Source organism: Somniosus microcephalus, unplaced genomic scaffold, assembly GCF_052327205.1.
Source record: "Somniosus microcephalus isolate GS21.2 unplaced genomic scaffold, FLI_Smic_1.0 unresolved_chr3, whole genome shotgun sequence".
Classification (NCBI taxonomy): domain Eukaryota; kingdom Metazoa; phylum Chordata; class Chondrichthyes; order Squaliformes; family Somniosidae; genus Somniosus; species Somniosus microcephalus.
Window position 1 is genome coordinate 44,758,238 of NW_028225181.1, and position 16,248 is coordinate 44,774,485.

A 16,248-nucleotide genomic window follows, 5' to 3' on the forward strand; every position below is an offset into this window, starting at 1 on the left:
GACACACAGACTGGGGGAGGGAGAGAGAGAGAGAGACACAGACTGGGGGAGGGAGAGAGAGAGAGTGACACAGACTGGGGGAGGGAGAGAGAGAGAGACACAGACTGGGGGAGGGAGAGAGAGAGAGACACAGACTGGGGGAGAGAGAGAGAGAGGGACACAGACTGGGGGAGGGAGAGAGAGAGAGGGACACATACTGGGGGAGGGAGAGAGAGAGAGACACAGACTGGTGGAGAGAGAGAGAGAGAGGGACACAGACTGCGGGAGGGAGAGAGAGAGAGGGACACAGACTGGGGGAGGGAGAGAGAGAGAGGGACACAGACTGGGGGAGGGAGAGAGAGAGAGAGACACAGACTGGGGGAATGAGAGAGAGACACAGACTGGGGGAGGGAGAGAGAGAGGGAGACACAGACTGGGGGAGGGATAGAGAGAGAGAGACACAGACTGGGGGAGGGAGAGAGAGAGAGAGGGACACAGACTGGGGGAGGGAGAGAGAGGGGCACAGACTGGGGGAGGGAGAGAGAGAGAGACACACAGACTGAGGGAGACAGAGAGAGAGGGACACAGACTGTGGAGGGAGAGAGAGAGAGACACACAGACTGGGGAAAAAGAGAGAAAGTGACACAGACTGGAGGAGGGAGAGAGAGGGAGGGACACAGACTGGGGGCGAGAGAGTGAGAGGGACACAGACAGGGGGAGGGAGAGAGAGAGAGGGACACAGACTGGGGGAGGGAGAGAGAGAGAGGGACACAGACTGGGGGTGGGAGAGAGAGAGACACACAGACTGGGGGAGGGAGAGAGAGAGAGAGACACAGACTGGGGGAGGAAGAGAGAGAGAGCGGCACAGACTGGGGGAGGGAGAGAGAGAGAGACACAGACTGGGGAGGGAGAGAGAGAGAGACACAAACTGGGGGAGAGAGAGAGAGAGGGACACAGACTGGGGGAGGGAGAGAGAGAGAGGGACACAGACTGGGGGAGGGAGAGAGAGAGAGACACAGACTGCGGGAGAGAGAGAGAGAGAGGGACACAGACTGCGGGAGGGAGAGAGAGAGAGGGACACAGACTGGGGAGGGAGAGAGAGAGAGGGACACAGACTGGGGGAGGGAGAGAGAGAGAGAGACACAGACTGGGGGAATGAGAGAGAGACACAGACTGGGGGAGGGAGAGAGAGAGAGGGACACAGACTGGGGGATGGATAGAGAGAGAGAGACACAGACTGGGGGAGGGAGAGAGAGAGAGAGGGACACAGACTGGGGGAGGGAGAGAGAGGGGCACAGACTGGGGGAGAGAGAGAGAGAGAGACACAGACTGGGGGAGACAGAGAGAGAGGGACACAGACTGTGGCGGGAGAGAGAGAGACACAGAGACTGGGGGAGGGGGTGAGACACACACAGACGGGGGTGGACCCTGGGCCGGTCTCTCTCTGTCTCTCACTCTCCTCTCTCTAACTCCAGTTTCAGAAGGCGTGTTCCACCTCACGCTGCCGATCAGCGCTGATCGCGCTCCAGTCACCCGGCTGCTGGTTTTCACTGTTCTTCCTGATGGAGAAACCATTGCCGACAGCGCCAGATATGAAGTCTTGAAATGTTTCCGGAACAAGGTGAGGAGAACTCTCCACCTCCGATACTGCTCTGTCTCACTCTCTCTCTCTGTCTCCACCTCCGATTCTGCTCTGTCTCACTCTCTCTCTCTGTCTCCACCTCCGATTCTGCTCCGTTTCACTCTCTCTCTCTGTCTCCACCTCCGATACTGCTCTGTCTCACTCTCTCTCTCTGTCTCCACCTCCGATTCTGCTCCGTCTCACTCTCTCTCTCTGTCTCCACCTCCGATAATGCTCTGTCTCACTCTCTCTCTCAGTCTCCCCCTCCGATTCTGCTCTGTCTCACTCTCTCTCTCTATCTCCACCTCCGATTCTGCTCTGTCTCACTCTCTCTCTCTGTCTGCACCTCCGATTCTGCTCTGTCTCACTCTCTCTCTCTGTCTCCACCTCCGATTCTGCACTGTCTCACTCTCTCTCTCTGTCTCCACCTCCGACTCTGCTCTGTCTCACTCTCTCTCTCTGTCTCCACCTCCGATACTGCTCTGTCTCACTCTCTCTCTCTGTCTCCACCTCCGATTCTGCTCTGTCTCACTCTCTCTCTCTGTCTCCACCTCCGATACTGCTCTGTCTCACTCTCTCTCTCTGTCTCCACCTCCGATTCTGCTCTGTCTCACTCTCTCTCTGTCTCCCCCTCCGATTCTGCTCTGTCTCACTCTCTCTCTCTGTCTCCACCTTCGATTCTGCTCTGTCTCACTCTCTCTCTCTGTCTCCACCTCCGATTCTGCTCTGTCTCACTCTCTCGCTCTGTCTCCCCCTCCGATTCTGCTCTGTCTCACTCTCTCTCTCAGTCTCCACCTCCGATTCTGCTCTGTCTCACTCTCTCTCTCTGTCTCCCCCTCCGATTCTGCTCTGTCTCACTCTCTCTCTCTTTGTCTCCACCTCTGATACTGCTCTGTCTCACTCTCTCTCTCTGTCTCCACCTCCGATTCTGCTCCGTCTCACTCTCTCTCTCTTTGTCTCCACCTCCGATACTGCTCTGTCTCCCTCTCTCTCTCTGTCTCCACCTCCGATTCTGCTCTGTCTCCCTCTCTCTCTCTGTCTCCACCTCCGATACTGCTCTGTCTCCCTCTCTCTCTCTGTCTCCACCTCCGATACTGCTCTGTCTCACTCTCTCTCTCTGTCTCCACCTCCGATACTGCTCTGTCTCACTCTCTCTCTCTGTCTCCACCTCCGATACTGCTCTGTCTCCCTCTCTCTCTCTGTCTCCACCTCCGATACTGCTCTGTCTCACTCTCTCTCTCTGTCTCCACCTCCGATACTGCTCTGTCTCACTCGCTCTCTCTGTCTCCCCCTCCGATTCTGCTCTGACTCACATTCTTTGTGGAACACCTCTGTTCAGTCTGTAAGGATGACCCTGAGCTTCCGGTCGCCTGTCACTTTAATTCTCCGCTCCATCCCCACTCAGGCCTCACCGTACTCAGGCTCTTGCATTGTTCCAACGAAGTTCAACATAAGCTCGAGGAACAGCACCTCATCTTCCGATTAGGCACTCTACAGCCCTCTGGACTCAACATCGAGTTCAATAATTTCAGACCATAACCTCACACAGAGTCACAGAATCCCCACAGTGCAGACAGAGGCCATTTCGGCCCATCGAGCCTGCACGGACACATATCCCACCCTATCCCCGTAACCCCTCGTATTTAATCCCCTAACACTAAGGGTCAATTTATCATAGCCAAATCAACCTAACCCGCACATCTTTGGACTGTGGGAGGAAACCAAAGCACCCAGAGAAAACCGACGCAAACACGGGGAGAATGTGCAAACTCCACACAGACAGTCGCCCGAGGCCGGATTTGAACCCGGGTCCCTGGCGCTGTGAGGCAACAGTGCTAACCACTATGCCAGCGTGCTGCTATCTTTTTCTCATGGCAGTTGTTGATGATTCTGCCATTCCCGTTTGCAACATTTAACTATTCCTGCCACCCACCCTATCACAGACCATCCCTTTTGTTCCTTCCTCCCCTCCCCCCTTTCCCTGTCTGCTTAAAACCTGTTACATCTCTAACTTTTTCCAGTTCTGATGAAGGGTCCCAGACCTGAAACGTTAACTCAGTTTCTCTCTCCACGGTTGCTGCCTGGCCTGCTGAGTGTTTCCAGCATTTTCTGTTGTTATTTCCGATTCTTCTCCTTCTTAGGCAGTCCCTCGGAACCGAGGATGACTTGCTTCCACATTAAAAATGAGTTTGCGGGTGACTGATGAGTCCAAGGCGGGACCTACAGTCTCTGTCACAGGTGGGGCAGACGGTGGTTGAAGGGGCGGGTGCGTGGGGTGCTTGGGTTGACGTGCGCTCCTTGCGCTGCCTGCGCTTGACTTCCGCTTGCTCCCGGCGAAGAGACTCTAGGTGTTCGACGCCTTCTCCTCCACTTTGTGCGGTCTTGGGCCAGGGATTCCCAGGTGTCGGTGGGGAGCTCCGAGTAGAGCGGTTGTTTTGGGAGTCTCGTATCGGGCATGCGGACGATGTGACCTGTCCATCGGAGCTGATCGAGCATGGTCAAAGCTTCGATGCTGGGGATGTTGGCCTGAGCAAGAACACTGACGTTGGTGCACCTATCCTTCCAATGGATTTGCAGGATCTTGCGGAGACAGCATTGGTGGTACCTCTCCAGTGCTTTGAGGTGCCTGCTGTACATGGTCCATGTCTCTGAGGCATACAGCAGGGCAGGTATCACTGCTGCTCTGTAGACCATGAGCTTAGTGCCGGGTTTGAGGTTCTGGTCTTCAAAGACTCTCTTCCTCAGGCAACCAAAGGCTGCACTGGCACACTGAAGGCGGTGTTGGACTTCGTCGTCAATGTCTGCCCTTGTTGACAGTAGGCTCCCGTGGTATGCAAAGTGGTCCACGTTGTCCAAGGTCTTGTCATGGATTTTGATAATTGGGGGGGCAGTACTGTGTGGCGGGAGCAGGTTGGTCGAGGACCTTTGTCTTACGGATGTTTAGTGTAAGACCCATGCTCCCGTATGCTTCGCTGAAGGTGTTAACGATGGTTTGAAGTTCGACCTCAGTCTCCGTCTCCCCCTCTGATTCTGCTCTGTCTCTCTCTCTCTCTCCGATTCCATTCTAACTCTGTCCCCATTCTATGTTTCTCCTTTTCTATTGATTCGGACTGTTAGCACTCTCTCTCTCTCCTGTACTGATGCACATTCCCTTCTTCCTCGCTCTAGGTGTCCCTCCAGTTCTCTGCACCTGAAGACCTGCCCAGAAGCCACCTCAGTCTCAAAATCCATGCTGCCGCAGGCTCCCTCTGTGGGGTTCGAGTCGTCGACCGCAGTGTTCTGCTCCTCAAGCCCGAGAAGGAACTATCCCGAAGCAGTGTAAGATATAAATCACAACTATCCCCAGGGCCGGGAGCAGGAGAGACCATTGCTCCCATCCCGCCCAGTGTTGAGTGAACAGGTCTCACACCCGGGCAGGGATGACTGGGGATGAATCAGCCCAGGTTCCTGCTCCTGATCCCTGTCCAGTGACCCCTGGGTTAAGAAGGGGGGTGATCAGCCCGGGTTCCTGCTCCTGATCCCTGTCCAGTGACCCCTGGGTTAGGGAGGGGGGTGAATCAGCACGGGTTCCTGCTCCTGATCCCTGTCCAGTGACCCCTGGGTTAGGGAGGGGTGAATCAGCCCGGGTTCCTGCTCCTGATCCCTGTCCAGTAACCCCTGGGTTAGGGAGGATGGTGATTCAGCCCGGGTTCCTGCTCCTGATCCCTGTCCAGTGACCCCTGGGTTAGGGAGGGGGTGAATCAGCCCGAGTTCCTGCTCCTGATCCCTGTCCAGTAACCCCTGGGCTAGGGACGGGGGTGAATCAGCCCAGGTTCCTGCTCCTGATCACTGTCCAGTGAACCCTGGGTTAGGGAGGGGTTGAATCCGCCCAGGTTCCTGCTCCTGATCCCTGTCCATTGACCACTGGGTGAGGGAGGGGTTGAATCCGCCAGGGTTCCTGCTCCTGATCCCTGTCTAATGACCCCTGGGATAGGGAGGGGGTGAATCGGCCTGGGTTCCTGCTCTTGATTCCTGTCCAGTGACCCCTGGTTTAGGGTGGGTGTGAATCAGCCCGGTTCCTGCTCCTGATCTCTGTCCAGTGACCACTGGGTTAGGGAGGGGATGAATCAGCCCGGGTTCCTGCTCCTGATCCCTGTCCAGTCACCCCTGGGTTAGGGAAGAGGTGACTCAGCCCGGGTTCCTGCTCCTGATCCCTGTGCAGTGACCCCTGGGTTAGGGAGGAGGTGAATCAGCCTGCGTTCCTGCTCCTGATCCTTGTGCAGTGACCCCTGGGTTAGGGAGGAGGTGACTCAGCCCGGGTTTCTGCTCCTGTTCCCTGTCCAGTGACCCTTTGGTTAGGGAGGGGGTAAATCTGCTCGGGTTCCTGCTCCTGATCCCGGTCCAGTGACCCCTGGGATAGGGAGGGGGAGAATCAGCCCTGGTTCCTGCTCCTGATCCCTGTCCAGTGACCTCTGGGCTAGGGAGGGGGTGAATCAGCCCGGGTTCCTGCTCCTGATCCCTGTCCAGTGAACTCTGGGCTAGGGAGGGGGTGAATCTGCCGGGGTTCCTGCTCCTGATCCCTGTCCAGTGAACCCTGGGTTAGGGAGGCGGTGAATCAGCCCGGGTTCCTGCTCCTGATCCCTGTCCAGTGACCCCTGGATTAGGGAGGGGGAGAATCAGCCCTGGTTCCTGTAATGATATCAGCAAATAGTGACGGTATTTGCCTGTTTGTTTATGATGCCTTACCAGCATAGTTGCCTGATTGATTACTTATGCCTGACCAGCAGAGGGCATGTGACAGAAACAAGCTATTTTAGTTTTAGTTTCGCTTTTAGATGGATCACTAGCATGGTGTCTCCTGTAATGCTGTTAAAAAGAGTTGAACAGACATTAGATTAAAAGTCATTCTCTTTCATAAATGTCTCGTCATTGAACTCACAAAGAAATCGATACAGTTCCTGCTCCTATTCCCTCTCCAGTGACCCCTGATTTAGGAAGGGGGTGAATCAGCCCAGGTTCCTGCTCCTGATCCCTGTCCAGTGACCCCTGGTTTAGGGAGGGTGGTGAATCAGCCCGGGTTCCTGCTCCTGATCCCTGTCTAGTGACCCCTGGGTTAGGGAGAGAGTGAATCAGCCCGGGTTCCTTCTCCTGGTCCCCGTCCAGTGACCCCTCGGTTAGGGAGGGGGTGAATCAGCCCGGGTTCCTGCTCCTGATCCCTGTCCAGTGAAACCTGTGTTAGGGAGAAAGAGTGAATCAGCTTGGGTCCCTGCTTCTGATCGCTGTCCAGTGACCCCTGGGTTAGGGACGGTGTGAATCAGCCCAGGTTCCTGTACCTGATCCCTGTCCAGTGACCACTGGGTTATAGACGGGGTGGAACAGCCCGGGTTCCTGCTCCTGATGCCTGTGCAGTGACCCCTGGATTAGCGAGGGGCTGAATCAGCCCGGATTCCTGCTCCTGATCCCTGTCCAGTGACCCCTGGGTTAGGGAGGGGAGTGAATCAGCCTGGATTCCTGTTCCTGATTCCAGTCCAGTGACCGCTGTGTTAGGGAGGAAGAGTGAATCAGCCTGGATTCCTGCTCCTGATCCCTGTCCAGTGACCCTGTGTTAGGGAGGAAGAGTGAATCAGCCCGGGTCCCTGCTCCTGATCCCTGTCCAGTGACCCTTGGGTTAGGGAGGAAGCGTGAATCAGCCCGGGTTCCTGCTCCTGATCCCTGTCCAGTGACCACTGGGTTAGGGAGGGTGTGAATCAGCCTGGGTTCCTGTACCTGATCCCTGTCCAGTGACCCCTGGGTTAGGGAGGGGGTGGAACAGCCCGGGTTCCTGATCCTGATCCCTGTGCAGTGACCCCTGGGTTAGCGAGGGGCTGAATCAGCCCGGGTTCCTGCTCCTCATCCCTGTCCAGTGACCCCTGGGTTAGGGAGGGGCTGAATCAGCCCGGATTCCTGCTCCTAATCCCTGTCCAGTGACCCCTGGGTTAGGGAGGGGTTGAATCAGCCCGGGTTCCTGCACCTGATCCCTGTCCAGTGAACCCTGGGTTAGCGAGGGGCTGAATCAGCCCGGGTTTCTGCTCCTGATCCCTGTCCAGTTACATGTGGGTTAGAGGAGGGGTTGAATCAGCCCGGGTTCCTGCTCCTGATCCCTGTCTAGTGACCCCTGAGTAAGGGAGAGAGTGAATCAGCCCGGGTTCCTTCTCCTGATCCCCGTCCAGTGACCCCTTGGTTAGGGAGGGGGTGAATCAGCCCGGGTTCCTGCTCCTGATCACTGTCCGGTGAAACCTGTGTTAGGGAGGAAGAGTGAATCAGCCTGGGTCCCTGCTTCTGATCGCTGTCCAGTGACCCCTGGGTTAGGGACGATGTGAATCAGCCCAGGTTCCTGTACCTGATCCCTGTCCAGTGACCACTGGGTTATAGACGGGGTGGAAGAGCCCGGGTTCCTGCTCCTGATGCCTGTGAAGTGACCCCTGGATTAGCGAGGGGCTGAATCATCCCGGATTCCTGCTCCTGATCCCTGTCCAGTGACCCCTAGGTTAGGGAGGGGAGTGAATCAGCCTGGATTCCTGTTCCTGATTCCAGTCCAGTGACCGCTGTGTTAGGGAGGAAGAGTGAATCAGCCTGGATTCCTGCTCCTGATCCCTGTCCAGTGACCCTGTGTTAGGGAGGAAGAGTGAATCAACCCGGGTCCCTGCTCCTGATCCCTGTCCAGTGACCCTTGGGTTAGGGAGGAAGCGTGAATCAGCCCGGGTTTCTGCTCCTGATCCCTTTCCAGTGACCCCTTGGTTAGGGAGGGTGTGAATCAGCCTGGGTTCCTGTACCTGATCCCTGTCCAGTGACCACTGGGTTAGCGAGGGGCTGAATCAGCCCGGATTCCTGCTCCTCATCCCTGTCCAGTGACCCATGGGTTAGGGAGGAGCTGAATCAGCCCGGATTCCTGCTCCTGATCCCTGTCCAGTGACCCCTGGGTTAGCGAGGGGCTGAATCAGCCCGGATTCCTGTTCCTAATCCCTGTCCAGTGACCCCTGGGTTAGCGAGGGGCTGAATCAGCCCGGGCTCCTGCTCCTGATCCCTGTCCAGTTACACGTGGGTTAGAGGAGGGGTTGAATCAGCCTTGGTTCCTGCTCCTGATCCCTGTCCAGTGACCCCTGGGTTAGCGAGGGGCTGAATCAGCCCGGATTCCTGTTCCTAATCCCTGTCCAGTGACCCCTGGGTTAGCGAGGGGCTGAATCAGCCCGGGCTCCTGCTCCTGATCCCTGTCCAGTTACACGTGGGTTAGAGGAGGGGTTGAATCAGCCTGGGTTCCTGCTCCTGATCCCTGTCCAGTGACTCCTGGGTTACAGAGAGGGGTGAATCAGCCCAGGTTCCTGCTCCTGATCCCTGTCCAGTGACCCCTGGGTTAGGGAGTGGGATGAATCAGCCCGGATTCCAGCTCCTGATCACTGTCCAGTAACCCCTGGGTTAGGGAGGGGGCAGAATCATCCCGGGTTCCTGCTCCTGATCCCTGTCCAGTGACCACTGGGTTAGGGAGGGGGTGAATCAGCCCGGGTTCCTGCTCCTGATCCCTGTCTAGTGACCCCTGAGTAAGGGAGAGAGTGAATCAGCCCGGGTTCCTTCTCCTGATCCCCGTCCAGTGACCCCTTGGTTAGGGAGGGGGTGAATCAGCCCGGGTTCCTGCTCCTGATCCCTGTCCGGTGAAACCTGTGTTAGGGAGGAAGAGTGAATCAGCCTGGGTCCCTGCTTCTGATCGCTGTCCAGTGACCCCTGGGTTAGGGACGATGTGAATCAGCCCAGGTTCCTGTACCTGATCCCTGTCCAGTGACCACTGGGTTATAGACGGGGTGGAACAGCCCGGGTTCCTGCTCCTGATGCCTGTGAAGTGACCCCTGGATTAGCGAGGGGCTGAATCAGCCCGGATTCCTGCTCCTGATCCCTGTCCAGTGACCCCTAGGTTAGGGAGGGGAGTGAATCAGCCTGGATTCCTGTTCCTGATTCCAGTCCAGTGACCGCTGTGTTAGGGAGGAAGAGTGAATCAGCCTGGATTCCTGCTCCTGATCCCTGTCCAGTGACCCTGTGTTAGGGAGGAAGAGTGAATCAGCCCGGGTCCCTGCTCCTGATCCCTGTCCAGTGACCCTTGGGTTAGGGAGGAAGCGTGAATCAGCCCGGGTTTCTGCTCCTGATCCCTTTCCAGTGACCCCTTGGTTAGGGAGGTTGTGAATCAGCCTGGGTTCCTGTACCTGATCCCTGTCCAGTGACCACTGGGTTAGGGAGGGGGTGGAACAGCCCGGGTTCCTGCTCCTGATCCCTGTGCAGTGACCCCTGGGTTAGCGAGGGGCTGAATCAGCCCGGATTCCTGCTCCTGATCCCTGTGCAGTGACCCCTGGGTTAGCGAGGGGCTGAATCAGCCCGGATTCCTGCTCCTCATCCCTGTCCAGTGACCCATGGGTTAGGGAGGAGCTGAATCAGCCCGGATTCCTGCTCCTGATCCCTGTCCAGTGACCCCTGGGTTAGCGAGGGGCTGAATCAGCCCGGATTCCTGTTCCTAATCCCTGTCCAGTGACCCCTGGGTTAGCGAGGGGCTGAATCAGCCCGGGCTCCTGCTCCTGATCCCTGTCCAGTTACACGTGGGTTAGAGGAGGGGTTGAATCAGCCTGGGTTCCTGCTCCTGATCCCTGTCCAGTGACCCCTGGGTTAGCGAGGGGCTGAATCAGCCCGGATTCCTGTTCCTAATCCCTGTCCAGTGACCGCTGGGTTAGCGAGGGGCTGAATCAGCCCGGGCTCCTGCTCCTGATCCCTGTCCAGTTACACGTGGTTTAGAGGAGGGGTTGAATCAGCCTGGGTTCCTGCTCCTGATCCCTGTCCAGTGACTCCTGGGTTACAGAGAGGGGTGAATCAGCCCAAGTTCCTGCTCCTGATCCCTGTCCAGTGACCCCTGGGTTAGGGAGTGGGATGAATCAGCCCGGATTCCAGCTCCTGATCACTGTCCAGTGACCCCTGGGTTAGGGAGGGGGCAGAAACATCCCGGGTTCCTGCTCCTGATCCCTGTCCAGTGACCACTGGGTTAGGGAGGGGGTGAATCAGCCCGGGTTCCTGCTCCTGATCCCTGTCTAGTGACCCCTGAGTAAGGGAGAGAGTGAATCAGCCCGGGTTCCTTCTCCTGATCCCCGTCCAGTGACCCCTTGGTTAGGGAGGGGGTGAATCAGCCCGGGTTCCTGCTCCTGATCCCTGTCCGGTGAAACCTGTGTTAGGGAGGAAGAGTGAATCAGCCTGGGTCCCTGCTTCTGATCGCTGTCCAGTGACCCCTGGGTTAGGGACGATGTGAATCAGCCCAGGTTCCTGTACCTGATCCCTGTCCAGTGACCACTGGGTTATAGACGGGATGGAACAGCCCGGGTTCCTGCTCCTGATGCCTGTGAAGTGACCCCTGGATTAGCGAGGGGCTGAATCAGCCCGGATTCCTGCTCCTGATCCCTGTCCAGTGACCCCTAGGTTAGGGAGGGGAGTGAATCAGCCTGGATTCCTGTTCCTGATTCCAGTCCAGTGACCGCTGTGTTAGGGAGGAAGAGTGAATCAGCCTGGATTCCTGCTCCTGATCCCTGTCCAGTGACACTGTGTTAGGGAGGAAGAGTGAATCAGCCCGGGTCCCTGCTCCTGATCCCTGTCCAGTGACACTTGGGTTAGGGAGGAAGCGTGAATCAGCCCGGGTTTCTGCTCCTGATCCCTTTCCAGTGACCCCTTGGTTAGGGAGGTTGTGAATCAGCCTGGGTTCCTGTACCTGATCCCTGTCCAGTGACCACTGGGTTAGGGAGGTGGTGGAACAGCCCGGGTTCCTGCTCCTGATCCCTGTGCAGTGACCCCTGGGTTAGCGAGGGGTTGAATCAGCCCGGATTCCTGCTCCTCATCCCTGTCCAGTGACCCATGGGTTAGGGAGGAGCTGAATCAGCCCGGATTCCTGCTCCTGATCCCTGTCCAGTGACCCCTGGGTTAGCGAGGGGCTGAATCAGCCCGGATTCCTGTTCCTAATCCCTGTCCAGTGACCCCTGGGTTAGCGAGGGGCTGAATCAGCCCGGGCTCCTGCTCCTGATCCCTGTCCAGTTACACGTGGGTTAGAGGAGGGGTTGAATCAGCCTGGGTTCCTGCTCCTGATCCCTGTCCAGTGACCCCTGGGTTAGCGAGGGGCTGAATCAGCCCGGATTCCTGTTCCTAATCCCTGTCCAGTGACCCCTGGGTTAGCGAGGGGCTGAATCAGCCCGGGCTCCTGCTCCTGATCCCTGTCCAGTTACACGTGGGTTAGAGGAGGGGTTGAATCAGCCTGGGTTCCTGCTCCTGATCCCTGTCCAGTGACTCCTGGGTTACAGAGAGGGGTGAATCAGCCCAGGTTCCTGCTCCTGATCCCTGTCCAGTGACCCCTGGGTTAGGGAGTGGGATGAATCAGCCCGGATTCCAGCTCCTGATCACTGTCCAGTGACCCCTGGGTTAGGGAGGGGGCAGAATCATCCCGGGTTCATGCTCCTGATCCCTGTCCAGTGACCACTGGGTTAGGGAGGGGGTGAATCAGCCCGGGTTCCTGCTCCTGATCCCTGTCCAGTGACCCCTGGGTTAGAGAGTGGGTGAATCTGCCCGGGTTCCTGCTCCTGATCCCTGTCCAGTGACACCTGGGTTAGGGAGGTGGTGGATCAGTCTGGGTTCCTGCTCCTCATCCCTGTACAGTGAACCCTGGGTTAGGGAGGGGGTGAATCTGCCCGGGTTCCTGCTCCTGATCCCTGTCTAGTGACCCCTACATTAAGGAGTGGGGTTTATCAGCCCGAGTTCCTGCTCCTGATCCCTGTCATTGGCCCCTGTGTTAGGGAGGAAGTGTGAATCAGCCTGGGTTCCTGCTCCTGATCGCTATCCAGTGACCTCTGGGTTAGGGAGGGGGTGAATCAGCTTGGGTTCCTGCTCCTCATCCCTGTCCAGTGACCCCTGGATTAGGGAGGGGGTGAATCAGCCGGTGTTCATGCTCTTGATCCCTCTCCAGTAATCCCTGGGTTAGGGAGGTGGATGAATCATCCAGGGTTCCAGCTCTTGCTCCCTGTGCAGTGACGCCTGGGTTAGGGAGGGGTGAATCAGCCTGTGTTCCGGCTCCTGATCCCTATCCAGTGACCCCTGGGTTAGGGAGTGGGGTGAATCAGCCCGGGTTCCTGCTCCTGATCCCTGTCCAGTGACCCCTGGGTTAGGGAGGGGCTGAATCAGCCCGGGTTCCTGCTCCTGATCCCTGTCCAGTGACCCCTGGGTTAGAGAGGGGGGTGAATCAGCCCGGGTTCCTGCTCCTGATCACTTTCCAGTGACCCCTGAGTTAGGGAGAAGATGAATCAGCCCGGGATCCTGCCCCTGATCCTTGTCCAGTGACCCCTGGTTTAGGGAGGAAGTGAATCAGCCCGGGTTCCTGCTCCTCATCCTTTTCCAGTGACCCCTGGGTTAGGGAGAGGGGTGAATCAGCCCGGGTTCCTGCTCCTATTCCCTGTCCAGTGAATCCAGGGTTAGAGAGGGGGTGAATCAGCCCGGGTTCCTGCTCCTGATCCCTGTCCAGTGACACGTGGGTTAGAGGAGAAGTTAAATCAGCCCGGGTTCCTGCTCCTGATCCCTGTCCAGTGACTCTTGGGTTAGGGAGGGGATGAATCAGCCCGGGTTCCTGCTCCTGATCCCTGTCCAGTGACCGCTAGGTTAGGGAGAAGGTGAATCAGCCCGGGATCTGTATTGATTTCTTTGTAGGTTCAATGACGAGACATTTATGAAAGAGAATGTCTTTTAATCTAAAGCTTGTTCAACTCTTTTAACAGCATTTACAGGAGACATCATGCTAGTGATGCATCTAGAACGAAACTGAAACTAAACCAAACTGCTTGTCTCTGTCACATGACCTCTGCTGGTCAGGCATAAGTAATCAATACATGCAAACATGCTGGTAAGGCATCATAATCAAACAGGCAAATAACATCACTATTTGCTGATATCATTACATCTCCCTTTCTTAAAACAAAAGTATTTTACTTTTAACTAACAACATGTTTTCTTTGTAGTAATCTGCATTTTAACGGTAACACTTAATGAACTTACATTATCATTATCATGATCAAGGTTTTTTAACCTTGCTTTGTGTGTTCACATGAAATATGTAACTACACTAGAACTTGAAGAAAGAATAAGATAACATTACTTCCTTCTCTAGCAATGGTCCTTAAATTTGCTCAATGAGTCTCTCAGGAGGCTTCACGTGTCTTGAGGATTTTCTGATTGATTGTCCTTGAATCTGAGTTGTTGCCTCAGATGATGTGTTCTCAGTTGTGTGATCAGGTTGTTCAACAGTATCAGTCTCTTGACCTGCTGTGGCTGGTCCCATGAGAAGATCTCGACCTCAAAGGTTGTAATCTCTGGATTACTCCCAGTGCCACGTGCTAGTGAGTATAGGAATGGGAGGGTAGAGCAGATGAATGCGTGGCTAAAGAGTTGGTGTAGGGGGGAGGGTTTTACTTTCCTGGATCACTGGGCCTGCTTCTGGGAAAGGTGGGACTTGTACAAGTCGGACGGGTTGCACCTGAACCAGAGCGGGACAAATATCCTTGCGGGGAGGTTTGCTAGCACTGTTGGGGGGGCTTTAAACTAACTTGGCAGAGGGATTGGATACAGAGGGGAGCTGAAATAGGGGGTGATGTGCTGCCAATTATAGAGAAAAAAGCAAGTCAGCTTGCTGGACAGGGCAAATATAGAAGGGCACGGCTGGATGGCATCTAATTTAATGCAAGGAGTCTTGCAAATAAGGTGGATGAACTGAAGGTGTTGATAAACACATGGGAGTACGATATTGTTGCTATCACGGAGACATGGTTGAGGGAGGGGCAAGACTGGCAGCTCAATATTCCGGGGTACAGAATCTTCAGGCGAGACAGAGGGGGAGGTATAAGAGGAGGGGGTGTCGCAATATTAATTAAGGAGTCAATTACTGCAGTAAGGAGGGATGATATACTAGCAGGTTCCTCTAATGAGGCCATATGGGTGGAGCTTAAAAACAAAAAGGGGGCATGCACTTTGATGGGAGTGTACTATAGGCCTCCAAACAGTCAGGGGGAGATAGAGGAACAGATATGTAGGCAAATCTCAGAGAAATGTGCAAATAATAGGGTAATAATAATGGGGGATTTCAACTTCCCCAATATTAACTGGGATAGTCAGAGTGTGAAACGCTCAGAGGGTGTAGAATTCTTAAAGTGCATCCAGGAGAGCTTTTTGAGCCAGCATGTAGAAAGTCCTACAAGAGAGGGGGTGGTACTGGACCTAATTCTAGGGAATGTGGCCGGCCAAGTGGAAAAAGTGCTAGTAGGTGAGCACTTTGGTGACAGTGACCATAATATGGTAAGATTTAAGGTGGTCATGGAAAAGGGCAGGGATGGGCCGGAAATAAAGGTTCTAAATTGGGGGAAGGCCGATTTTAATAGGATAAGGCAGGATCTGGCCAAAATGGACTGGGATCAGCTACTTGTAGGAAAATCCGCATCAGAGCAATGGGAGGCTTTCAGAAGGGAGATTGAGATCATACAATGGCAACATGTTCCCGTAAAGGTCAAGGGTGGTTCCAAAAACCACAGGGAACCTTGGATGTCAGGGGATATACGAGAATGGATTAGGAAAAAAAGGAGGGCTTTTGGCAGATACAAAAGGCTAAAGATGGAGGAAGCCCTAGAGGAGTACAAAAAGTGCAGGGGGATACTTAAAAAAGAAATTAGGAGATCAAGGAGGGGACATGAAATAACACTGGCAAGCAAAATAAAGGAAAATCCTAAGATGTTTTATAAGCATATTAAGGGTAAGAGGATAACTAGGGAAAAAATAGGGCCCATTAGGGACAAAAGTGGCAATCTGTGTGTGGAGCCGGAAGATGTAGGAGGGGTTCTATATGAATTTTTTGCATCTGTTTTCAATATGGAGAAGGACGATGTAGACATAGAAATAGGGCGGGGGGACTGTGATATGCTTGAACATATTCACATCGAGAGGGAGGAGGCATTGGCGGTTTTAGCTGGCCTAAAAATGGATAAATCCCCAGGCCCGGATGAAATGTATCCCAGGCTGCTGTGTGAGGCAAAGGAAGAGATTGCGGGGGCTCTAACACATATATTCAGGACCTCTCTGGCCACAGGGGATGTGCCAGAGGACTGGAGAATCGCTAATGTAGTACCATTATTCAAGAAGGGAAGTATGGAAAAACCGGGGAACTACAGGCCAGTGAGCCTAACATCAGTGGTAGGAAAATTATTGGAAAAAATTCTGAGGGAGAAAATTTGTCTCCACTTGGAGAGGCAAGGATTAATCAGGGATAGTCAACATGGCTTTGTCAAGGGAAGATCATGTCTGACTAATCTGATTGAATTTTTTGAGGGGGTGACTAGGTGTGTGGATGAGGGTAACGCAGTGGATGTGGTATATATGGATTTCAGTAAGGCCATCGATAAAGTCCCGCACAGGAGACTGGTCAAGAAGGTAAGAGCCCATGGAATCCAGGGTGCCTTGGCACATTGGATACAAAACTGGCTTAGTGACAGAAGGCAGAGGGTGATGGTCGAAGGTTGTTTTTGTGACTGGAAGCCTGTGGCCAGTGGGGTACCACAGGGATCAGTGCTGGGTCCCTTGCTGTTTGTGGTCTA

General features: G+C 55.0%; 1 protein-coding gene across 1 annotated transcript in view; it reads left to right on the forward strand.

Annotated features, from left to right (window-relative positions):
* LOC147091393 (alpha-2-macroglobulin-like) overlaps positions 1-16,248 on the forward strand; it is a 1,124,424-nt gene that overhangs the window by 497,000 nt on the left and 611,176 nt on the right. The window contains exons 14-15 of the mRNA XM_085976756.1: positions 1,455-1,600; positions 4,769-4,918. Coding sequence (XP_085832882.1) covers positions 1,455-1,600; positions 4,769-4,918 — 296 coding nt within the window. The remainder of the gene's footprint in view (positions 1-1,454; positions 1,601-4,768; positions 4,919-16,248) is intronic.